This window comes from Ammospiza nelsoni, chromosome 3, assembly GCF_027579445.1.
Source record: "Ammospiza nelsoni isolate bAmmNel1 chromosome 3, bAmmNel1.pri, whole genome shotgun sequence".
Taxonomy (NCBI): Eukaryota; Metazoa; Chordata; class Aves; order Passeriformes; family Passerellidae; genus Ammospiza; species Ammospiza nelsoni.
This window is the reverse complement of record NC_080635.1, coordinates 90587544-90613859: the sequence shown is the minus strand read 5'-3', so window position 1 is coordinate 90613859 and position 26316 is coordinate 90587544. Positions and strand designations below refer to the sequence as shown.

At 41.4% G+C, this 26316-nt stretch overlaps 1 protein-coding gene across 2 annotated transcripts; it reads right to left on the bottom strand.

Moving 5' to 3' along the window:
• Window positions 1–1925: 1925 nt before the first annotated feature.
• AKIRIN2 (akirin 2) lies at window positions 1926–18892 on the bottom strand. Of its 2 annotated transcripts, none has more exons than XM_059467635.1 (5): window positions 18243–18892; window positions 7574–7717; window positions 6734–6868; window positions 2998–3069; window positions 1926–2684 (listed from the first exon to the last, which is right to left on the bottom strand). In XM_059467635.1, exons 1-5 carry the CDS (start codon window positions 18445–18447, stop codon window positions 2674–2676), a joined length of 567 nt encoding a protein of 188 aa, XP_059323618.1. In that variant the 5' UTR covers window positions 18448–18892; the 3' UTR covers window positions 1926–2673. The 2 variants fall into 2 exon arrangements, with proteins under 2 accessions (XP_059323618.1, XP_059323616.1); XM_059467633.1 differs by having other exon boundaries at window positions 2001–2684; window positions 6734–6883; window positions 18243–18890.
• Between the last annotated feature and the right edge of the window lie 7424 nt (window positions 18893–26316).

Below are 26316 nucleotides of genomic sequence, written 5' to 3'. Positions count from 1 at the left end.
CTGGTCATGCTGTTCAAGTGTGCACAGGCAAATCTCAAACATCAGCACACAAGATTGCTTGAATCTCCTTCCTTTGCAACTTTGGAAACTGCTGAATGATCTTATGGTTATACGGTCTCACATCCAGACACAAAAATCAACACACAGGATGCACATGCTGCTTTTCAAGTACACAGTAACTGAGATCTGCTTGGAAAGAAATACATCACTACCTTAAAAACAGGTTAACCAAGATCTTTGGCTTTACTCTGTTAAGTTCCAATTAACTGTTCTCAGCTTGCTTGGCTTTTCGGTGAGACTGCAGTTACATACAAATAACAGAAATACTCTACCTGTGGCCACCACAAAGTGTAGAGCCAAGAACTGCGTGGTTACTGAACTGTACCCATTTCTCCTGGACTCGAGAGCCTTTGAAAAGGTTCTGCAAAGCAGGTCGGTGTTCAAGCACCAGCTGGCTCCTCACAGTACCCCAATTTCCCTAGTTTTTCCAACAGCCATCAAGCTGCCAGCCATTTTCCTACTGAAGAGTATGACTCTTGTTAGAACAAGTCTTTCATGTGTGATTCATCACACTAGATACTGGCACTGAGATTAGGAAAAGGAGCCAGCTTGAAGTCCAAGATGGAACAAGCAGCAGCTTAAAAAATGAAACATTACAAAGAATGCAACCTCATTTCCAAAACAGGCACAAATTAAGCATACCACAGCTGTGATACATCAGCACCCATGGTGCCATGCTTTTCATCTGCCACAAGACTGCTTATTAGGCATCAATTTGGAGCAGTACAGGAGTGGCTGGGTGCTAGCATGACATCACTTCTTATTTATAAATCTTAATATCCCAAAAAAAGGATAAGAACACAGAAAATACATGAGATTCATGAGGATGCCAGAATTTGCATGGTGGTCCATCTAGCAGCAGTGATTTTCCTAGCTTGGGCAGCTTAATAAAAGGAGGTCAAAAAGTGAGGAGCAGGAAGGAGAGGGACTGAGGACTTCAAGGCAGACAACAGAAATTACAGCCCTTGACAGTTTTATCTTCAGTGAAAAAAGACCTGAGAGGGGAGTCTAGCAGAGATTTCTCATTTCTGGGACTCAGAAAACAGAGATACTCCAAATATTTAGGCAAGACAGGTTTCAGGGAAGTGAGCAGAAAATACTTGATACTGTGGCAATGTTCCAATTCTGAACCTTCAATCTCACTCCTAAGTGGAAGAATTCACCAAAAAGTAGAGCTCATCACAAGGTTTCTCTGATACCATGAGCCAACTGTCAAGTTCATCTACCAGCTTCAACTCAAATTCCTCTGTTAATCTGAGATGGGACATAGATCTATCACAGAGCAGACTTCCCTTTAACCAGAAGCTGACAGTAAATTAGAGAAGACAGCAGCTGATAATTATTATTTTGGAACTGCTTTCTTGTCCCCAGAGCAGGTAACTGAAGGCCTTTGGTAGCAATACTCCCACCCCACAACACACAGATCTGACTTGCCATGTAGGAAACGTGCAGTGATTCAGAGACCCAGCACTGCCCAGACAGCAGCACCAACACAGCAGTCTGTCAACAGCTGAATGCATCCAACAAGGCTCTCAACCCTTCACAGGCATTACACACCTTCAGCTCTTGCAATAGCTACACTGTTCCAGCTTGCAGTACAGGCACCTGCTCTATCTCATGAACACATTTCCTTTAATGTGTCACTGAAATCTGAAGGAAGGCAAGTGCAGCTGCTGTTTGAGTCAGCTGCAGCAAGTTACATCACCAGTTTTGTGTCCCTTCTGTACCAAACAAACTTCCTCAACACAAAACACTACAGCTGATATAAGAAAGATTTCTCTGTCTCTGAAGAATGACCTGAGATTTTAATCCACCTCCTTCTCCTGATCTAAAACTGACTCACCCACTATTGCTAGTAAATAAAATTTTCATTTAAACACTCAGATTTAAGTTTATTCATACACAGTAAAAGTTCCACCTGCATATTAAAAACAAACAGATTAGAAGTAAATGTTTTATTCTTCCAACTAAATTCCAGTACTACAAGGGCAGTAAAACAATGATACACTGAAAAATTGCAGCAATAAACATTTGTTAAAGACTGATAGAATAAATAAAAACTACAAAAATGAGAAATCATATAAACCCATTCTTAACCCCCAAAAAAGTAATGGAATACAGAAATGCCCTCCTTCACTATTTCACAGGCAGTACTGTGGGCTATTTGCTCAAAATTGTCCTGGGATTACATTCTAACTTAACTGTGATTACAGCTCTGTTGTAGTGCACAGTTATGAAAACCACACTAACTTCAGTCAGAAGTGTCATTCTACATTTTTATTTACACAACCAGTGAAGGGCAACTTCTAGAACACCAGCTTTAATCCTTTACTTTTTCAAACTTATTAACATAAGAAGCCAAATTGTAATGATACAGCAAATGAGGCCACTGGTATTATTACAGGTAGCAAAGGTCCACATCCAGGTGGTACTGACATCAGGGAGCACTCCAAAACCAGTTGCTGCATAAGAGTGGTTGCCACTGACAAAAGCTTGAAATAACCTGTGTTCACAGGGGGGAAAAAATATGGCATTGCTGCAAGTCTTTACTGGGACAGCTTGCAACAATAAAACAGGGTGTATAGGGCAGCCCACATATGCAGAAAGTGTGATTCATGAAACATCTGGAAAGAGAAAAAAAAAAGAACAGTTAATGACAGCACTAACAAGTATCAGCTCTGTGCAAATCTTCTATGGTAGTATCAAAACTGGTTTCAAAACTAAACTCCAGCATGCTATGGGAAACCAGGTCTAGATGTTTTAAACACAAGCTGCATTTTCTCTCACACCTCCCTTTCAATCTCAATACTCCATATTCTCAGTTTTGAATATTTTACCTAGGGGCCTAGCAGCTTAACAGCAAACAATGGCCATTTAAATTATTGAACACTTGGTAATTCAATGCTGCTCCAGGGACCAGAAGAAAGAGATACTCACAACTGGCAGGCTGTTCTCCATATCGTCGCATGATCTGATCATGCGTGAACTTCACAAATGCGTCATATTGTTCTGCAAGGATGGAACATTGCAAGGATGAGGATTAAATTTAAATCCAGCAGAAAAATACTCAGGGCTAATTTTTATACACAGAAATCATACAAGCTGAACACACCCCCAAACTCGCAGTAGTTTTAAATAACTTCATACAGTTCATAACTGCCATTTCTTTTTTTATCCTCCAGAACAATTAAGCTAATGGCCCCTTAATTAAAAGACTCTCCCATACAAACTTCTGTAAATGAAAAAGATGGCAGTAAACTCAAAGAGAATTATGCTGCATGTAACAAAGATCTCAATATACCTCACACTTGCTAAGTATCACACACTGTATTTTGAAGAAACGAAGTGTGCCCATTTTACAGATCCATAATGGGGGCAGAGTAGAAAACAAGGCATAAAGGTCAGTACTAGGGTTGGAAACATAACTTGTCTGCTTCTACCACTACCAGATATAAGAAAATTAATTTAATGAAATGGAAACACAAAAGTACAGGAGAAAGGGATTTGCTACAGAGTTAGAAATTGTATTTGCTGACTGCCAGAAAATCAAAAGCAAACAAGAAACTAAAAGGATGAAATGCTAAGTGACTAACTTTTGAGTAATTCTAATCACAGAAGCAGCTGCTATGGGAGACATACAGTTGACTGTGGATTGCATGAAAACAGTAACTGTGTCATCTGAAATGAAATTTTTACATGAAACATACTTGGCTTTGAACTAAGCACTGTTTGAACTGTTATCTCCCAGAAAGGTTATTCTTTCTATACACACATCCATACAAACACATTTGTAATATTTTATTCAGTTTTAATACTGCACTCATCAGCAGGATATCACCTTTCAGAATTAGGAAATTAAACAAGGAGAGTAATATCTACCAGATGCCGCTCCTCTCCATTCCCCTTCCTCCCTTGTGGAAAAATACATGTGCAGCAATGTGGGGTGTTCTGAGAAAAGGGCAAGGTCAAAGAAGACAATCTTCAACCAAAAATGCAGTTAGATTTGTAGTGGTTCCTAGTCCCACAGGTTTGCCCCAATAAAGTCCCCATCCTCTTGCAGGGATGAGCTTCACCTTTGAAGTAAACAGGGTGTCAGTAATCAGCAAGCAGTGCAGCAGCAGCCGCAAGCACGGAGCAGCCCCAAAGGTGGGAGCACATTCATTCATCCCTGCCCAAGGGCCCTGCGGTCACGGTGGCCAGCTCAGCTCCCCCTGCCCACAGGCAGGACCTGCTTCCCTGCACTTCTGACCAGCAGCTCTTACCAGCCCTGTGACTTCAGCCAAACAACAAAACAACACAAAGAGCACACTGAAGGATCCAGTGCACTGAAACCCTTTCAAAAAGTAACACCAACTAGAATTTTTCCCAGAAGCATGCATTAAAGGCCAAAATCAACCTTGCAAATTAAGGTGGAAGTCAGCATACACAGCTGCTTTGTAACATCATCTTAGAACTAGGGCTTTGCAATTTTTTTTAAATCCAATTACTAAAAAAGCCCCGTTCTTGTGACAGTCAGATTGAGAAGTTAAGTAATCAAAAGGTAGGAGCAGCCTACAGTTAACTACTTGAGAATATAAGTGAACACTGCACAAATACTTACATCGCTGTATCATATACATCCTAACTATTTTAAATCAGGTGGCTAAATGACATGAACATAAATACAATTAAACTACTATAAAAGGCTGTTCTTCAGAAATTCTTTAAAACCTTTCAAGCTTGTGTTTTGCTAAGGCTCTTGCAAAACCAAGTTTGTGCTAACACAGCAGTTTCAGGTAACAGAGGCAGGAAGAGAAATCAGAGCATTACAATGATCTGAGTTTTCCGTTTACCAAACATTTATTCTGCATAAAAAGCAACTCTGCTTGCAAGGAACATGGAAGAAGGAAAGAATAGGCAATATGTGGCTAACTACCTACATGACAACTCTGGTTCAGAAAATATTTAACTGAATGTTTGCATCTTGGGTAACTTGAAAGAAGCTATTCAACTGAGATTTATTATGGAATTTCCAGTTAACATTTCCTTTGACTTCACTTTTTAACAAGGAGTATCACCTTCCTGCATGAAGTTTAGAAAAGGATATAACCATTCTGTCAGCAGACAACCATAACTGGCCTTCCATGTAGGGAATGTCTAAATTCTTTTGCCAGTCTTTAAATTCTCATATAACGTTGAAAATGTATTACTGGCTTAATACATGTGATGCAGTAACATGATCTTCCTAATTGCTCTTTTGGTGAGCACCATGGAAAGAACAAGTAAACCTAAATCATCTCACTAAACCACAACTCCCAGATAGAATTCATCCCCTCCCTTTCCCAAAAACAAACCCAACAATGCTCCTTTTGGGACCAAGAGACAGAGCACATGTAACAAACTTGACAGAAGGGCTTCCTGTTTGTAAAGAACTACAAGCTTGTACTCCAAAAGTGTCTGGAAGAAATGTGAATCTATCTGGTCTTCAAATGGTTATGAATCCTGCTAAATGAAATGAATTTAAGAAAATACAGGAAATTACTCAATTCCTAACATACACAAATTAGGAGAAAAAGTTCTATAGAGTCCTAATTCATCAGGCTGAAGCAGGTTAAAAAGAACAACACTGGAATGGAACACCAGGCTCCAAGCAGAAGTATGGCTTTAGTTGTAGTTTTAAGTAGACGCAGATTTAAGAGGGACACAGAACAATTGCAATTTCTTACACAGATCAGCAGGTGCAGAACATGGACAGGATCTCGGGTGCAGAGACAATACTATCACAAGCAACCCACAAGCCTGGTGACTTTCTGCATGTGCATGCCTGTAAAAGGTTTTATTCCCACTTGAAGAGATCTGCCAACTTTAATTCTGATGTGTTTTCAGGTGGGAAGCACAACAGCTGTAGGTATTCAAAAGCACATCTGCAGAACAGTGTGCTCAGATTTTCATTATCATCACACTAGATATTAAATTAGACTCCACATCATACTGTGAAAGCACCTACCTCTGAATGCACAAGAATTTAGGTGCTCAAATGCTAGCAAGAGGCTTAGAAGTAAAGGATCTCAAAAACTGAAGAAAGGTCATATTTACAATGCTGACATTAGCGTGATCTTGATGGAAAGATAAGCTGGCATCAGGTGCCAAGAATTTCAGCTGAATTCTAAAAGAATTCAACATGGAGCATCAGAAAAACAGCTGAACTGACTCTCAAGCAGATACCAAACACTGCTAGCAGCAGTGTAATGCTAAGTACTGGGAAGAGAAAGGGAAATCTTAGGTACTGTCATCTTGCCAAATTCCAGAAAAAGGAAGTCAGTTCCCAAGCAGGAAAAAAACAAAACAAAACAAAACAGTCCTTCAAAAAGAGCTCTCTACAGGCAGTCTTTCTGAAGAAGGAAAAAAAAAAAAAAAGGGAAATTGTCAATTCAGACACAGTAGTAAGAGAAAGTTCTAACTGAAATAAAACTGTCTTCACTGAGTAGTAATAAATAAGAGTCATACTTTCAATCCAAAGCAGCACAGAAGGAAAAAACCTATCAAAGGGAGTAAACATTTTTTCTGTCATGTATGCAAGCCCATTCCTTCATCAGATTAGGTCAGAAAAAAGCATACACTCTATAACAAAAATAAGAGAAGTTTTAAGCTTTCAAAATCACTCTGACTTATATTATTCTGAACTGTAAGATACCTGCAAGTTTTGTGGTCAAAATTTCTTCATACTCTTCACGGATTTTCTCTTCACGTTCTTTCAGCAAACGTTCACAGATCATTCCAACTTGTCTGAGAGTAAACAGGGGCTGTTCTTTTTTCAATGGTGATGATGCTGCAGATGAAGTACCTAAGAGTAAATATTTAGGCATACCAATTTACAATTACAAGTAGATCAGAACCAGTTTTTTATAATCAGTTTTTTTCACACTTTTTACATTAAAGGAACTTTACAAAACATTTGAAGATTTTGATCCTCGTAATTACTACTGAAGCAGGACTGGATGCTCAAAAAGGAAAACATCTGCAATGCACAACACTCACAACCATCAAAACCCCAGGAACATCATGCAAACACTGTGAACACCATTTACATGGCAGCTGCCACACACAAATTTAAGCTTCTATTATAAATAAAAGTTATAGTGCAGTATATTGGTGCCAAGACAGCTGCTCTGCAAAGCCTATTACTGTATCAGTGACAGCAGGCAGGATGGTCTCCTGAAAACAACGCCAGGTTTTTCTCTGACCAATTTTTAAAATGCAAAGCTACCATCTTCCAGACCAACAGCACTACTGCCAACAAAAGCAGCAGTAACTAGTGGGAATGTGTCATAACACAACAGGTAATGGGGAGAACTATTTACTCAAATGGAATCTGACACAATAACAGAATACAGCAGAATTACACACAATTTATGGCCAAAAAACAACAGTAACTGGTGACAAGGTGCCATAAACCACCAAGTAACTAGAAAAGTTGTTTACACAAGCAGAGTCTAAGAAAACATAGGAAAATTACACAGAATTATCTGAGTACCTGGCAAAGCTGGTCCAGTGAGGAGAAATGCATGTGGCTGTGCATCAGTAGAACAACAAGGATCTGTCTGCTGGAAGCTATTTTCTAAATGTCTTCTCTTCTGCATGCGTTTGTACTCCTGTTTTATGTTGTACAGAATTTGTTCTAAAAAGAGGAATAAAAACAACAAAAAACCCTAAAATAATTATCTTTATATTTCACCATTTTGCTTGATTTCCACTCAAACATCAAATGCTGTAGATAAATAGCAGATGATAAAGGATAGGCAGACTGTTAAAACGTGACCTGCAAAAACAGTGTCTTACCTAAGACATAAAACCATTAAACTAATTAAAAGAAAGGTAACCCAGGCTATTTTCACCAGGAGAACACCAGCAAAACTGTTCTTATTTGAGGTCAAGTATTGGCACCAGACTACTGCTAACAAAAAAACCCAGCATCCTAAAATTCAGGAATGATACAATGTGCATGGACAAAAATTTGTCAATAAAACTTGTATTAATTATCTTTGCTTCATATACTTAATCTTTCATTTAATCTTTCATTCCCACACAGCATTTATCACTCACAGAATTAAGAGTAACAAGACACTCAAGAATAAAACAGCCACGTGACATGCCATTCCTCTCTGCAGGCTGTCCTACAGGCAGCACAGTGAAGAGGAAAACACAATTCAGACAACATGCATTAAGCATCTACTGCTTAAAATATGAGAGTTGGAAACTGACAGGAAAAATACAAAAGCCTTTCACAACATTTCTGACAGTCTCAAATTTATCCAAATAAAACACAGTGGATGGATCAACGGCCTCTTTCAAAGGAGTATGGCAATATGTAGTGCAGCTTTTAATTGCAATGAATGAAGTACAGCAAGTTTTTAAATTATCTCATCTCCGCTGTAGAATCATAAGGGAAAAACTAATCCTTGTAACACAACTACCAATCCTGTGTGCCTTCTCTCTGAAATTCCACATACCAAATGGCTCTCAGGTGCATCAGTGGCATAACTGCATATCATCTAGCAATGTAAAATACTTAAGAAAAAAAAAGAATTTTCTATTTTTTATATTCTTCCTATAAAGAAATTTTGACAGATTCTCATCCTTTATGAGAACTCTTACTTTCAAATGCTCAAATGCTTCAAGAAAAAATTACCTGCACAACTGGCTTCCAATGACACTTTTAGACTTTTTAGCAAGGACAACTTTCCAAAACTCAGCTACATATAAATTCAAAGGATCACGTCAGAGTTACAAAGGACTCCACTCAGACCCTTCCTATTTCTGTCACATTTTGCCAATACAATAGCATGGAAACTTAAACCAAATTTCGTGTTTGTAATCCATGTGCTGCTGAGGTTCCATATCTGAACATTTCTAGTAAGGAGCCATGTGATGCAGGTACCTTCAGCTACCACCTTCTCAGTCAGTGACTGAAGCCTCTGCTACACCAAGTGGAAGCAAACACAATTCTCAGTTCAGTTGTTTAAATACTGTCATGGTTCAATTCCATGAGTCAGTCTAGAGACTTCCCATTTACAAAAAGAGAGAAAACTGTTTTGAGCCAACAGGAGTGTGTGTCAGCACAGGAGCTTCTTGGATAATGTCCATTGATTAAGGACTTGATACCTTTTCAATCCCAAGCCTGCAGCTGTAAAATTTTCAACTCTCCAATGGGAGGTCAGTAATATGGTTCAAAGAAGCAGCAAATGCAGAAGAGAGTAATGAAACAGTAATAAAAAAGCACAGCAGGTAAATTAAGAGAAGAAACCACAAGAAAGTGGTGCAGGGGGATGGAGGATTCATACTTTCTGTAGGACGAGATACAAACACTCCTGTACAGTACCAAAGCAAATAAGTAATCTTAAACCAAGATGCAGCCAGGCTTCCAAAATCAAACAGAATCCCATGCAGAGCTGATCATGTGCATCCACCCACACACCACTCAGAGAGTGGCCTAACAATATTATACCCAATGGCATTATGGTGGCAGAACAACACTTCTCCTCAAAATCGAGTGCTCTTCTGGCTCCAGTGATACTGCATAATTCTGAATGGGAACCAAATCAGCTCCTATCATCATCTGTCCTAAAGCATGCTTACACCCTGAGAAACATGACTGCACATATCCACACTGCACTTGTATTAACTGAAGAACATGATACACCATGACCATGCTTCACTATGAATACTTGGTCCTGGCCTTCAGAATACTTTCTGAACTCCATGTGAACTACAAAAAGGTCAGCCAAAATTCAGGTGTAACATCTTGAATAAAACTATTTTCTACACTTCTCCTTTTCATATTTTTGCAGAAACATTTTCAAACCACATTAACCACCAAAATCATTAAGGACAAAAAAAGCAAACAGATTCTGGTCAACTGATGAAACTGCAAGAGTTAAATCAATAATCATATGCTATGTCTCCTTCAGTCCTAACAAAACCTAGAATTTAAACAAGGAATAATTTAGAGAAAATGTTAACATACCAGCCAGGACAGAAGGAGGAAAAGCAAGGGGGGAAACAGGGAGAGGAGGCAGAGAAATCAGGTGTGGACTTTGGGAAAATAACAACAACTAGGATAGAAAATCAAGATTTGTGCACCAAAGATACATTACTCTATTCTGAATTATACTGAATTGTGGACAAGACATCTCAATGATATTACAGCAATTTCATCTACTTCTAATTTGGCAACGCTTTTTAAATTGCCACCTTCAAATCTTGCTGTGAAAATCAAAAATCTCAAGAAACACTACTGACATATCCAGGAGATCCCCATCCTGACAAAATCACTATAACAGCTGGCATTCTATGACTTCAGCTGAAGGTATAGAACTAAGCCAAGTTTAAGAGAAAGGACTATTTAAACATGACACTGACTACAGTGCAAGGAGGAGAAAAAAAGCCTGAAATGTTAAGCACTGACTGAACACTTGCCAAGCATGCCCATAACCTGGTTTGGTGAATGGGATTCCTCCATTCAGACTAACTTAGAAGATTTAAGGCACAGCTGCTCAGCACAGAACTGGACTGCAAGGCATTCTCAGTACCTTGCTGAGAGCAGGCAAGGAGACTGACTCATCTCACACTTCCCATATCCACCTCTTATAAACGGGAGAACAACAGCCAAGAAATGCAAGTTTAACATAGCACCAAACTTTCACTGACATCTCACATGAATGATGAGACCAGGAATGCTTCAAATTAAGCAGGCACATTTTTATATCAGCAAACACTAAGTAGACATTCTTATTAACCTACAGTAGCATAAAATCTTAGACTTAAAACTATTTCACTGTGAAGTGAAATGTAAGCCTGCAAATATTTATGAGGCATATTTAATGAAAATCTGAATGCCAAATGAAAATAATCTAATATAGTAAGAAAAACTGCTTAAATGCACCAAGTTACTTCTTCCATTTACTGTTCTGTTTTGTAATTCCACACAAATATATTAACAACATTTTTATAGCATCTCAGCACTTGCAGGAAGCCATGAAATATTAAGGTAGTGCAAACCAGACAACTTCTGAACACCACCTATACAGCAGACATCCAACTGTAAAGAATTTTAAAGCTGACCCAGTTAAACAAAGCTTAGAATCAGTAGATCCAACCTACTTTTGCTTCCAGAAAACCTTCCTGCTTTTTCAAGTTCAGTTTTTCAACTTCTCCAGCTTCCAATTAGTTCTGACTGTTCTCTCTGCAGTGCACAACTGACTTAAAATGTGCACTGAACTGGTGTCAAATAGCACAGTTTTTTAATGTGCCTCAGTGTGGAGGCCCAAATTGTCCTTTAAAAAATAACATGCATTTTAGTTAGCAAATTATTTTATTCATAAAAAATTAGAACCTGAAAGTACACTCATTAAAGAAAATCTATCATCTGCTCTAAGACTATAAATTTTAAGTGAGAACTTGCATCACGTATATCACAACTTATTAGATATTTTTAACAAAAGCTTTCATCCATCTTGAACATACACTGAAGTTCAAATCAGATATTGTACATTCAAATACATCCTACATTTGTACAATGATATTGTACAAATCATTTCAGACAATGATTTGATCTGAGATTACAAAAGGAATATATTTAATATGATGAAACACACATCATTGTGGCCTACCCTCAGTTTCTTCATAATCTCAGTGTGACCTTGTGCTCAGTGTTTTTTACTAGTTAGAGATGCCTCTGAAAGCACAGAGCTATTGAACAGGAAACATCAGGCACAGGTGCTCTGAGTGAAAACCAGACTTGCGAATATGCTGTAGCAGCAAGAAAAAGCCACACTGCTAACACACAGAAATGAATTAGTACTTCTTAAATAGCATTTCAAATTCAACATCACTATCAATCTCTACCAGTTACACAATAATCTGTTTTATGCCCCCCTGCTCTTTCAGGTTCAAGGCTAAGATCAAGAACGGCAAATTAAAACTGCTATTGTCTCACCATGACCACCGAAGGCATCAGGGATTCAGTCAAATATACCCAAATATCATGAAATACATGGATACTCTTTTTTTTTTTTTTTTTTTTTTTTTGCTGTTTACTGAGAGCATAAAGTTGAGTACCCAGGTACTTTAAATTCTGCAAACATCTTTCAGAACTTGAGATGCCATTTGCAGAACAAAGATTTCCAAATGAAGAGAGGATGAAATATGAACAGGGTAAATCAGACTTCAAGTTTGACATCTGAAATATAATTGTCACACTAATGGATTGCAAAGCCAAATATTCATTTCCAAGGAGTGATGTAGTCTTCCTACTTTCTTTAATTCCTGATAAGTCAAGTTAATATTTTTCAAAATTCTGCCATCTAATTACTTCACCCTGACCTGTAATTACCTAGAAATTATGTACAAAGAAAATGGCAGTTCAACTTAGAAAGTTTAAAAGGCAAACAATTATTTTCTTCATTTTAATAACTGCTTATCAAATATGAAGGTGCTGCTTGTTTCACCTGAAGGACTTTCTTCTTTGGGCTTGATTTTAAGCTATCAATTTCACATCACAGTTCCTGACTTCTCTCATTCAACGAAAGGAAAATTCAGCAAAACACACAGGAAGGTGACTCAATGTGCTGCAATCAGAGTAGCAGTCTTCCAGGCCTGAAATGGAACCTTTAGCTCAGGTTTCATTTGGCAATGTCACCATTCAACATATGCATTCAAACTTGAACCATGCCTGAGATTTCTTCTTAGTAATCAATCAAAGCTATCCTGATGTCAGTGGCATACATCTTTAGGGATTTCAGCTTCTGTTAAAGCAAAACTGCTCCACCATCCTAGTTCAAATTAACATATAACATTTCCATTAGGCCTTCAACCTTATTCAACACCTAGTTGATGTAGCCTACATTCCTACTTTTGGTCACACCACCACACTACTGACATACAATGTTAATTTTAAGATGCCAGATTCCCCTAACAGCAGCACTGCAGCAGAGCAATGGATAAAGGTACTTCTCGGGGTTTTTTTCTACTTAACCAGGGAACCCTGGCAGAGACAGAAATTAAAACAACCCAAATATTCTTCTTACTCTCTTGCTTTAGTCTCAGATGTCAACCACTCCAGCCATGTTTCTCAATCAGGCACGTTAAGAGGTCAGTAACAGGATTTATACTATTGGAAAGCATGCTCCCCACCAGAGCGAAAACACTGATAACGTGATAACGGGTGCATGGACACCTCACAGCCACCGACCACAGCCACAGAAGGGACAGAAGCAGCTTGCCACAGACTGGGGCACAGAGCAGGCCACCTCAGGAGATCCAGTTACTTCAGGTTTCAGGCTGACAAAAATTCGGGTTCTCTCACAAGCTGGATGCTCACATATGCATTAGCTCATTCTGCAAATGTATTATTTCAGGAAGTCCCAGTTCTACTGATCAAGGGATTGAGGAATGAAAAATAAATCAAGCAATGCAAAATGTATTAGACACAGCAATTACATCTTTCCCTTCACATAAAAAATTGTCACACTGCATTTATCAGACTTGCCATTGAAACGAAAAAAAGGGCTTCAACATTTTATGACATCTACAACCAAGGCTCTTAAACATTTATAGTCACCACAGGCATCTATACAGAAATTTCTCATATAAATTAAATTATGAAGTCCAGATGCAGCCATTACATGACTTTAAGGGGTGGGAATGCTTTGGTTTTTAAAATCCTAATGATTTCTGCAATACTGGAGCGCAATGAGAAACTTGGCATTTCACCGAGACAATTTAGCAATAAATACACATGTGGATAAGTTAACAAAACAGAAATTAAGCAGAAAGAGATGCAGCACTACTAATATGTCACATTCCAAAGCCACTGGATCTGTTCATTCAAAAGCCAAACCTATGCCTGGCCATTGCCTGACCAAGTTTCAGACAGAAGTAGTTCAGTTTGCTCAAGAGGCAACTCAAAGGTCGTAGGAGGACAGCCCACAGGAAGACGAACAGTTCCTCCTATCCAAAAAGGTCAAAGACATTTTCTAGCATTAACTTTGAAAAACTGTGTCAATTACATCAATCGCTTTTCAGACTTTTCCGTGAAAGAAAAAGGACATTCTAAAGGCAAATTTATCTACCTTCTATTTGTAAAGAGTCCCTCACAGGAGGCTGTTCTCAACAGCTCCACCCACTCTGGGTTTCAGTCTGCAACATTAGTTAGTTGCTGGGGAAGTGTTGAAGCAGATGAATATTTCAGATGGAGGAAAAATTGCATGTGCTCAAGTCGGTGGACTTTCAAATGATTTCATCCTTTTTGACTGCACAGAAGTCTTTTAAGTTCACCTCTGGTTTTGGATGAAGTGTGGAAAAAAAACTTGCTATGTCAGTCTGTCTTCAGTGTTTCTATGTACCAGGAATTAGGAGATTTAAATCCCCAAGATCAACATTATTTCTCCCTTGTCCCCCCCAATTTCTTTCAACTGTATTTCCCACTGTAGCTTCAATCTCAGAAATGTGCAGACATGCAGGTTTTCAACAACTAACCTGCCTATGAATTTAAAAAATTTAAGTGTAGTTTTTTCTTTTTTTCTCCCCTCTCCCAAACAATCTTTCATCCAGGTAAAACTGCAAACAATGGTTCCAAAAACCCAACAGAGAACAGAGAAATAATACTGCCAATGTTTTCTCCTTTCACCCTTAAATTCATTTAACAGCTTTGAAACAGAAAAGCATCCTCTGGACTTCAGAGGAAACCCAACAAGTGCATCCATAACACATAGGCAGCATCCAGACCCAGGTGCAGTTATTCTGATTACACAAAACAGTCTCATTGATAGCTAGAACTTACATGAAACTGAAACTCATCTGTGGAATTCAAGCAGTAGAAAAATATTTAAGAGCAGCCACTCTTTCAAAACTAAACCAGTTTTACACCAGGCAGGTATATTCTGCACTGCTTATAATGAACACAGTTTTTAAAACATAATTCTATATGCAAATAATGCTACTCAAAAATTAGCAAACATACCCATGAGTATGGCTCAAGCCAGTAAGCACAATTCCACAGAAAGTACAGATTGTAAAGCCACAATTACAGTTTGGCTGCCAAATTCACCGAGAAACTGGAAGTGACCTAACAGCTGTTCAAATAACCACAAAATATTAAAACACTCTTGTGAGAGATAAATTTCATCTTGAATAAGCCTATCCTCTCTCCAACAGACATTGGTTATTTGTCTATGACCACTCTACACAGACAGCTGCTTTCTCATCTGACTACCACACTGTATTCTCAGTTCCTCACACACCCCTCAATCCATCTGTAACATTCTACTTCCAGATAATTCATTTTTGAAAAGAGGAACGATGTGGTAAGAACTCCTGGTGCTGATATGGTCTCCACTGTGTGGAGTTAAAACATTATCAGGTCAGAGTATCAGAAGAAAAATGTTTAAGCATGAACTTAAGTCTAAGCATCAGGTCCTTTATATCCGGAGCTCTGACTTCATATGAACGTTCATTTTCATTACACAAAATTCAGACAGACACTTTTTAAGTGCTGGAAATCTAAGGATTACAGTAACAGGCTGAGAAAAGCCCAAGTCTAGTCAACTGAATTCTGGCTGTTGTTAATAAATTTCCCAACACAAAAACTAACACGGAATGGTGACTTGGTAACACTTTTTAAATCGGACTGGAATTCTTTTCACACATACAGCAAGATTTATCTGACCCGAATGCAGACATCTGCATCAGAAATGGTCACGTGAACTCATTTCAGAGTTAATGGAAAGCAATATATATTTCTGCAGCACACTAGGCCTCAACCTAAGTCAGAGCTCTAGAATAAACCATCTGACTTTTCCAAGTGACTACCAGGAAAAATGCTAACTATTAGTTCACAGGTACATTTACAAAATTAGATGAATCACAGACATCCTTTCAACAGGCCTCTAAAATTATGAGCTCTATTTTGCTTAGTGAGGGTTGAAATGAAATATATACAATGTGATAACACCACCAAATTTAACTGAAATTTAAAGCTAAGCAAGCTGATTAACAGATGCATTTATACCAGCACGGTATAAAGATCTTTTTTTTTCTGTAACGGAAACCACAGAGGGAGCTTTTAAGCAAAACCCATGTAAACGTGCACAACTTATAAATGCTTCCCGCTCTGCTTCGGAGTATTCAAGTGCTGGAGGAGACATTTTGATTTACTGTCATTCACTCTTCATTATATTAAACACATTTTTTATACATAAAATAACCCTTGTCTGTACACCAATCACCTTTTCACACGGATTACCACCTGCACCTCTGATTTTCTCAGGAGACAAAGAGGCCTGTATTTGTCCAATTTCAGTAACATTTCAGTTTTTAAGCCCTTCAAAATGGTTAGAGTGGAAGCTTAGGTATTACCTCAAAAACTGCTCTAGGTTGTCTCTTCTGAAAATTTTATTGATTCGCCTCCTTTCAGCAATACATATTTACTGGCCAGACAATATTTATATCAAATATTCATAACCTAAGCTCTCCAAACCCCAAAGAAATCAAAAGAAAACACTGCAAAGAAGCAATACTTATCTTCTAAAATAATTAAATTAGGTCTGATTTTAAATATCTATTTCAAAGTACATGCAATGCCTCGCTGTACCAGGGAGTGCCATCCATCACAACTCTCATCCCAGACCGCTGACTCATTCAAGATCCTTTCCTAGAGGTTCAAAAAAATATCACGCACTGATGCCAAGTTTTACTCTGTATGCCCTCTATATTTCCTCATAGCAATTTTTTATTATATGAGTAAAAGCGCTAAAAACAAATGTATTGTAGGGTACCGTTTTACGAACTAAGAATATTGAAACAAGGCACTGTCCTACGTGTAGATGGCAATTGGAACATTAAAACTTAGTGCTTGGTAACCTAGAGCCAACTCGTGTTATAAAAGGGAGTACCCAACACAACAGGGGAAGGAATTCTACTGCAACAACTGCAGAGGGTTTTTTTTCCCCTGCACACAAAGGACACGGGCACATCCGTACCTCGGCGCTACGGCCGAGCTGCACCGTCCCTGAGAGCAGTGCTGGGAGCTGCCCACTGGACTAAGCACGGCACGGGCCAACCAATCCTCGGTGCCCAACCAAGATTCGCTCCTTTCTTCTCACCCTACTCGCTGCTAAAAAGAACTCGGTTGATTTTTAATTGACAACTATTACACAAGCAGACCTCGAGCTTCTAGGGCCGCCGGTTGACTCATCTCTCGCACCTTTAAAAATGTAAAAGGGTTTCGGTCTTGCCCTGCGTCTCCCAGACGAGACCGCCCGAACCCATTTTATCTGCCCTAAAGGCAATTCTCACCCTTGCACACAACCGCTTTTAACGCTCGGGTTTCCTAGGGAACTTTTAAGGATACCACAGAATGGGTTACCCGGGACGATAGCCCGTATTAAGGAGCTGGGAAGTGGGATTACCCCTTTGTTTTATTCGCTTTTGCCTTTTCCCCCTGGCGTTTTGCGGGTGATGGATGACAGGCCGGCCTCCCCGCCCTGCCCCCCTCGCCCTCCCCCGATGTCTGAGCAGCGGGAGGAGGTGCCGCCGCCTCGACCCACCGATAATGGCTGCGAGGAAGGGACCGACGGGGCCCCGCCGACTCCCGACCCCAGCCCCACCTCGGTCGCACCCCTGTCCCCGCCGCCCCCAGCATTTCCGGAGCCCGACTCACCCCTGCGGCTCTCCTTGCCACATCCAGGCTCCCGTGGTACAAGGAGGAAAAAAAAAAAAAAAAAAGCCGGCCTCCTCCTTTCCTAGGATCTAGCTTTCCCCCAACAGCACCCCCATCCCTCACGCCGCTGGGGTGCCTTTCTCCAGGCTCATCTCACCCCCCCGCCTTCACCGACCCCTTTCCTATGGCCACCCGCCCGCATCGGCTCAACCCGCCCCCCCCTTCTTCCTCCCCGTCCCTCCTCCTCCTCCCCCTCCTCTCCTGCTGCAAACGGCCATTTCTATTGTGTCTCTCGTGCCAAGCCGAGCAGGGATCGCCCCGGCCGCTGCCAGCCGCACAGCCCGGCAGAAAATGGCTGGAGGGGGACGCCAGACCCACCCAACCCCCCCTTCTTCCTCCTCCCCGCTTGCCGGCCGCCTTCCCGGCCCCCTCCCCGCCGAACTGCCCCGGGGGGGCTGCCGGGCGCAAGGAGTGCCGCGTCCCTCACCTGTGGTGAGCCGGGACGACACCTCTCCGAAGGGCGAGGGCTCCATGCGCAGGTATTTCTGCGGAGAGGAGGCAGCGGCGGCGAAGGAGGAGGAGGCGGCTGAGGCCGGGGCTGATAATGGCGCACATCGCCTTCGCTTCGGGGACGCCGGGCTCAGCAGCGGGTCGAAATCCAGAGTCCTTTTCAAAGTGGCGCCGCAAGCCATGGCGCGGAGCGGCCAAGGGGGCTCGGAGCGAGGGGCAGCGGTGGAGACAGCAGCAGCCGGCCCTGCCCAGAGGCGTCTTCCCCGCTGTCTGGAGTGGGCTGGGGGGGAGGGAAGGGAAAGGAGGGGGCGGCTGCGTCAGGGCCGCCTCCGCCGCCTCCCCGCCGGCCTCTCTCTAGGGAGCGGCCCCGGCAGCGGCAGCAGCAACCCCGGTTCAGTCCAGCTGGATCTCCGCTCTCCTCGCCCGCTCCACCCTGCCCGGCCGGGACAAATTCCGCCCGCGGCCGGTGGCGGGACACGAGCAGTGCCGAGGGACGCGGTGCCGGTCCCAGGTGCGCGGTGCGGGGCGGCCGATGCGGGGCGATGGCGATGGAAGGGCCCGGGCGGCGGCGATGGCGGCGGCGATGGCGCTCCCGGCCGTAACCCCCGCACCAGCAATATGGCGTCAACAACAACGCCGCCGGTTCAAACGCCGGCCCCCCCCGCCGCAGAGGCTCACGGGACTCGTGGTTTCCCCGCCCTGCCCCACGCCACTCAAAGGCAGGATGGCCACTGGGGAGCTGGGACTACAGCTCCCGGCGTGCACTGCGCCGGCAGGGTAGGCTTCCGGGGTCTGGTTTAAATCCCCCTTGGGAGGGTGCGGGCTGGGGTGTGGATGGGGGTGCGGCGGGACCCCGGGAAGGGCCGGCCGGTCCCCTTGGGACGCGGGGACACAAAAGGGGTGATGGCTCTGTCCTGCCTCTCGTTAGCGCAGGTGGCGGGCGGCTCGGCCGGCGGATGTACGTCCGCGTGGCGCTTGTCTGCATGTGAAATCGGGGGCAAAGTGCGCTTAGTGGCCTCCATGGTGAGGGCAGAGCAGGGAGCGTGCGGGAGTCCGAGGTGGCACCTAAGGACACGCACGGAAAGGCCTCACGATGTCGGGATCTGTGTCACGGTGTAACCGAGTGGTTTCCTTGCAGTTGCATAAAGCACATTCTTGCTTAAGGAGGGTGGTGAGGGAAGAGGTTGAAAGCACTATGAAGCTGCTGCTGGGAAGAGCACAGCTCTTTTCCTGTGCAGCTTCCTGATTGAAACAAACTGTGTTACAGGTCACCACAGTGGGAAAGCTAACAGAAGTTTATAACCCCCAAAATATATGTAACTTCTATGTTTTCTGTGTCTAATTTTGGTAATTTAACCATAAGCACGAAGACATGTTGTCTTTAAAAGGCAAAATTATGACTATGCTGTCATAAAGTTTTAACACTTTGGTGTTTTTTGCTTGTGTTCTGAAGTGTGAGCTAGACTTTCTCTAATGGTATAAAAAAAACCCACAAACCTTACCATCCTTCGGAAGCAGGATTTGCTGTACATGTTTGGTGTGTGGCATGTGTTGTTAATTCACCCAAAGCAGCACCCAGGCAGACAAAACACCAATCTGGTTGTGCTGCTTCTGGGGTAGCTGAGGTTTCAGGTGGTGGGGTGACCTAGCAGAGCCTTCCTTCTCAACAAATGGTTTGTTTTCTGAGACAGATAGTTTGTGACGGTGCTGGTGCAATTAGGTGAAGTTTACCTTGTGCCTGTCTGAGTTGCCTTGGCCTAAAATTAGTACTTCAAAATTGCAAAATAAAACCTCTGCTGTGAGCTGTTCCTCTGAAGAGGAAGTACTTGAAGTGTTTCCTTGGAAATAAGGATGCTGACATGCCTTTCTAAAACTAAGACAAGTTTTGCTTCTCTGCAGCAAGATTCAGGAAATGTACTGATGTTATTACAGTGTTACAATTGTCCTACTATTAGTATACTGGTATAGCTACTTCTGTGGACACTCTTCTTTGGAATAATGCTGGCTGGTTTTCCATCCATTTAATTCTTCATTTCCATTACATTTCCCTAAGCATATAGCTTTCCCTGTGTTTGGGCACTGGTGTTAAATATTCTTACCAAGCACTTAACCCAGCAAGACTAAGGTAAAATTGCTCTTGCAGGCTTTGAATTAAGGGAATCCCAAGTGTTTCTCAGTGTGTGTATTATGTACCTGTTTAGTTTGGAGTGCTCTGTGCCCTGCTTCTGCCATCACTGGTATGCTGAGAAGTGCCTGTGTTTGGGTGTGGTAGTGGAAGAAAAAAAGTTAAGTTTCAGAGTAACCAGTACTTCCCCACTGAAATTATTATTTTTGATATATATTCTGCATTCAGCAGCAGAAGCAAAGACTTGGTGACATTAATCATGTGGCACTAGATCCTAAGGACCGTTCAGGCACAATTTAACTCAATTAAGACAGTCTGAGGAATAGGTGAGACTTCATCAAGATAAGGTTCTAGAAAGTCAGCTTTTGCCAGCACAGGCAGCACTCTAATTGTAACCAATTGATTGGAACAGTGATTGTCCTAATCAACAGAGTTATTTGGCTTTTATCTGACCTTTAATTTGTTGAACTAAACTAAAGCAAGTCTGATTTAGGTCAAAATAAGAATTCACATAGCCCTTTGCAGCAAATTAAACCCAGAGAAACCAACATAACTTTGCATGTAGACAAGCCCTAAGGCATCGAAATGTCCAACAGCAGTGACAAAGTGCTTGATGGCTGTCAGGGAACATGTGTTTTTACTTTCATTGTGGCAGGAAACACCATAGGGTCAAGGCTGCAAACCACTGTTTATATTGTTCTTTCTTCTACTTACTTATTATATAACCAATTTGCAGTGCCCCATTATGTGCTACATGGGGTGCCTTTAAAATTATATATTATAAGCATCTTTTAAAATAAATAGTACCCACAAATTTTATTAATACTGGGAGTGGGAGAGCTGATTCATAACTGGCATTGTGCTAGATTTTATTGAATATGTACTTCAAGCATGGCACCTGTTAAAAAGGCAAGTCCTGACTCAAGACAGTATTTTGACCTCTGTACAGCCCTGATTGAGGTGGGAAAGTAACCCTTTCAGTGTATTGCTTTGGGATGGTGATAGAAATATCATAGTGGACCAAATATTAGGCTTTGTGCAGTCCATTTTCTTCTTTTCTTCCCTTTCCTTTCATTGCTCCATTTATCCTTTTTTTTTTTTTTTTTTTTTTGTCTTCCTCTCATTCTCTTTCCATACCATTTTGACTTTGCTTCCTATGCCTTTTTCCTGAGACATGCTATTCATTTGATGCAGGACCACATCACAGGCCACAGGCCCCATCTGTTCTTCTACACCATCTAACCATGATCTTCTCACTTCACCTGTGGCTCATTTCTCATTAACCAGTCGTGTTTGCCAACACGGGACCACGGATTGGCTGAACAGTTTCTAGGGCTTGTTCATTTCACCACAAAATTCACTTCAAGTGGTGTCATGCCACTTGAATTTGGACATGGGTACCAAAGATTTCTTACTTATATATTAGGCACACGCTGTGGTTGCAGATTTTCTGGAAAAATTGCAGTGGTGGTGATCTGCCATTATGTCAGTGAAGTGTTTGTATGGTGCCAAGTGAGAAGGGATTAGTTAAGTTGGGGAAAAAAGGAGGTTAGTACAGGAATTGTAAGGTGGAAAAACCAGCTGAAAGAAAACTGGAATAAATTTCTCAGTCTGCTTTGCTATATAGGAATATAGATGGTGCTGGCCAAAGGGAAAGGATACACAGGAACAGGAATGAAAGGCAGAGATCAGTGAAGTTCAGCTGTGCTTATTTGGATGCTGACTTATGCTGATAAACTCTACCAAAAATGATGACCTGAACTTATAATATGCACTGACTTTCAATAGGACAAATCTGTTTCTTAGGCCTGAGCTACTAAGGAATTGCCAACAGAAGTACAGAAGTATATTTCCCAATATAAAAGACGCTCAAAACATCTATTTCCTCTAAAATACTGTATATAATTACACATATTCAGAAAAAAAAATTAAAACCAGAATCTGTATAGGAAAAGGTGAGCTGATTAGCATAATGTAAAAGGGAAAAATTAGAACCAGGAAATTAAAGTGTTGTTATTTAAATGTTATTACCCCTATTAGTTGTTGAATTCTATGATTTTTCCCTAAAAGCACAAGGAAAAAATAAGTTCAGGACATCTCTTTTAGTGATGAAGACTATGTTGTGATACAGGAACTGTCAGTTACCTCACCCAAACTGGAAATAAGAGGAAGATTTATAGGTGCCAGAGGAATGAGTTTCCAGAACACTCTTCCAGTAGCAGCAGTATGGGTGAAAATAAACCCCAGTCTTTAGTTGTGGGTTAGGTGGGCTTTAAGTAAGGCTTAGTATTTTTGCAAAAAGGGATTCTATGGTATTGATGTTTTCAGTGACACTACTAGGAATAACCCAGGAAGTTTTGTAATACAAAATGACAGCAACAAAGTCAAAGTGGAATTAAACATTTTACAGGTGTGCTGGTTTTGGCTGGCATGGAGTCGATTTTCCTTTCAGTAGCTGATGTGGGATAAGTTTCAGATTTGTGACCAAAACAGTGTTGATAGTACAGGGATATTTTCATTTTTGCTGGGCAGTGCTCGCATGGCATCAAGGTCTTTCCTGCTTCTTATCCCACCAATGAGGAGGCTGGGGGTGCTTAGGGAACTGGGGGAGGACACAGCCAGGACAGCTGGAAGGGGCATTCCACATCACATGGCATCATGCTCAGCACATAAAGCTGGGGAAGAAGTGGAGGGTGGAAATTCATAGCTGTACTGTTTGCCTTCCCAAGTCACTGTTGGGTGTGATGGGGCTCTGCTTTTCTGGGGATGTCTGAACACCTGCCTGCCCACGGAAAGCCATGAATGACTTCTTGCTTTGCATTGTGTGCATGCACAGCTTTTGCTTTCCCTATTGAAGTGTCTTTATCTCAGAAAACTCTTACGAGTTTTCTCACTTTTACCTTTTCAATTCTCTCCCCCATCCCACCAGGGGAGTGGCTGTGTGGTGCTTAGTTGGTGGCTGGAGTTAAAATTTGACAGTTTGAAAGGATATGAAGCAGGAATAACCCATTTGAGTCAGTTCACCTATATTCAGAATAATATATTGAAGCTATAAAAAGAAAATTACTAAACTCACTGGTGTATATGCATGAATTGTGCTAACAGACCTGGATATAGAATAATTAGGAAGCACTGAGTAAAGTTTTGCAGTTCTGACTACTGCAATTACCTCAATGATTTCAGGAAAGCATCAACTAGCAAAGCATGGATCAGTAATCTTTTCTATTTGTTGTTAGTCACAACCTTGTGTAGGATCACTAAAAAAAGGAGGGCACTGGTACTACATAAGGTACTGGAAATGCTGCTGCAACATAAAGAAAGATTGCCTTACATCACCATATCCTGAATACCCTTACACCCCAATTTCAAATATTTTTATACACAAACGTTCTACATTGTGCCTATCTGTTTTCTACCTCCCTTTTACCATTGTTAAGAATTCACATTTTTAAACTTCACATATAATTTTCCCTGCCTGGATTTTGGACAAACACTGCACCAAATTCTGCTTTGCTATTGATCTTAAAAAAAAAACTAATACAGTGCTTTAGCAGAAAGGAAAACTGTACTTCTTATGAAAAGATTTTTTTTTCAAAAATGTTCTCTTACATCTTTGTAAAGAACTTTTCATAATTGATTCTAAGGGTAAAGGAGCAGCATGGTATTGCGTATTATTGGAGTGTAGAATTGAGTCAACTGAAAATATAGAGCTAGAATGGTAAAAAAAAATTACAGGCCAAGTATTAATAATGTGAGTAATACTGAACATGTAAATTAAGAGCCATTGAAGTCAAATATGCTGAGCTGTGAACATCTCTCCACTTTTTCAGTGGACTGGAGCCTGGATCCTCTGTGAGCTTAAACAGCTGTGTCAAGCTGAGATTATGGTAAAGGTCAGTTTTCCTTCTGTGCCAGTATGTTAGTGAACAAGCCAGCATGGGACATAGTGACAACTCAGCTATCTATTAACTGTCTCCTATTGACTTCCTCAGAACTAGGAGGAGGTGTGAGACATGTTCATTCTGTTCACTTGCAACACATAAGAAATCGGCAGGTACTTTCCCCTGTTGCCTCCTTGGAAATTTTGCTTGTATTAATCTCAGCTTTCTGCATCGAGCAATGAAGAACTGGGGCCTTGAGTTAAAACTCCTATTTTTCCAGATTGTTTACTAAGTGTTCAACTTCTGTCACTATCTTGCCTGTCTTATCCATCCTTCTGTTCTTTTCAGATAGTACCTGGCTACATTTTGTTCTCAAAAACTTCTTCCTGCCTGCTGCAGCTGACCTGCAGGATGCTCCTTGGTCTCCCAGGCAAGGTGCCATGTATGTGTGCTCTACCATCTATACACACCTATGGTTTAACCTACTTCTCCCCTGCTGATCAATCACCCCTCTGTTCCCCTCTGCCAATCCTGTACAGTGCTTCTCATTTAGCATATCTTTTCTATTCATAAAACAAAAGATAGCACCCATCTTCTGCTGGCAAACCCACTCCTTGTCCTTTCTCCACCACCACTAATTCTGTCATCCTTCAAGCTGATGTGCTCCTTTTTCCTCTCATGTAAGAGCTAGTTTTAGGTCATGGCTGCTCTTTTGTGAAGTATTTCCAATGACCTGTTTCCCCACCTCAGACCTTGTTTCCAAAATTCTTCCCCAGACTTGGGTCACCTCTAGCCTGCAGATGCTCATAAATTACCAGCTTTCTAGAACTTTCTCCAGGGAATCTTTAGTTTCTCCTTTCCACCCACAGTTCAGGGTCTCTCTGTTCACCAGTTCAGGAGACAAAGTTTTCACTGCCCTCCTCACCCTTTTTCCTTGCTAATCAGGAGCATCTCATCACCTTTGCACCCCTTCTTGGATGTTCTTGGGTTATTCATCCCTTCGGTTTCAGGCTTCACCTTGGGGGCCTGGCATTCCTCTTCTGATACATTAATTTGGGGTTTATATCAATCCCACACATTCTGGTCCAGTCCAGCTTTCCTCTAATAACTTCTTTCCCTTCTTCATCCCCTCCTCCAGCTTACCTCAGAGGATGTTCACTTGTGCTGCCCTTTTTTCTTTAAGCCTGAAACAACTGCACCCATCTTGTGAGCCAAATCCACACTGCCTTCATTCAAACCTCCCCATAAAATGTACTTTTGCCATAACACCTATCCCCCTCAGATTCTTCTCCTGAAATATATCCTGTTCCTCTATAATAAAAACAAATCCTGTTTCATAACAAAACAAAAAGAACTGAGCAAGAGACCGACTACACAACTAATTTTTGGCAGTTGCTTTCTGCCAAGAGCAACATGCTTGTTCTTATCCCACTCCTTTGGATTGTCCTCCCCGTGTGCCTCCTGTTTGTCCTTTTGTTTTCAGCTTTTGATTCCTTCCTGAGGGCTCCTGGCCTGATCCTGTGCTCACACTGGTGTGAAGTGAGGAGTAGCTCTGCTGCAGCAAACAGAGCTCTGCCAAGGCGAAATTTCTGTGGAAGGCGATCATCCCTTTGTTTTAATATTAGCTAATAAAGCCTGTGCACAGCTCCAGCACAGCACTCTGGTTTTAATTAATAAAAATTAGCATATCCAGCTACATACACTCTTCTTTTCCCCTCAGCTACTTTGAAGAAAACCCCTTTGTATGTCTTCCTGGTTGCTGTGTGTATTGACATTAAAAAAACCCCAAACGAATAAAACCCCAAACCCAAAGTAGCATCAAACTCCCCCGCAAACAAAAGGCTCGGGTGCTGCCGGTGGCTCCCGGGCCGGCCCAACTCCCAGCCCGCCGCCCCTTCCTCCGCCTTAGCACAGTCCCGCTGCAGCGACTTCCCAGTCTTAATTGGAGCCTCTGGGCATTATTGTATTATTATTATTTAATAAACAACCACATAAAACACTGACATTTAAATAAAAGTAAAGAAAGGAAAGCTCTGACTCCTAGT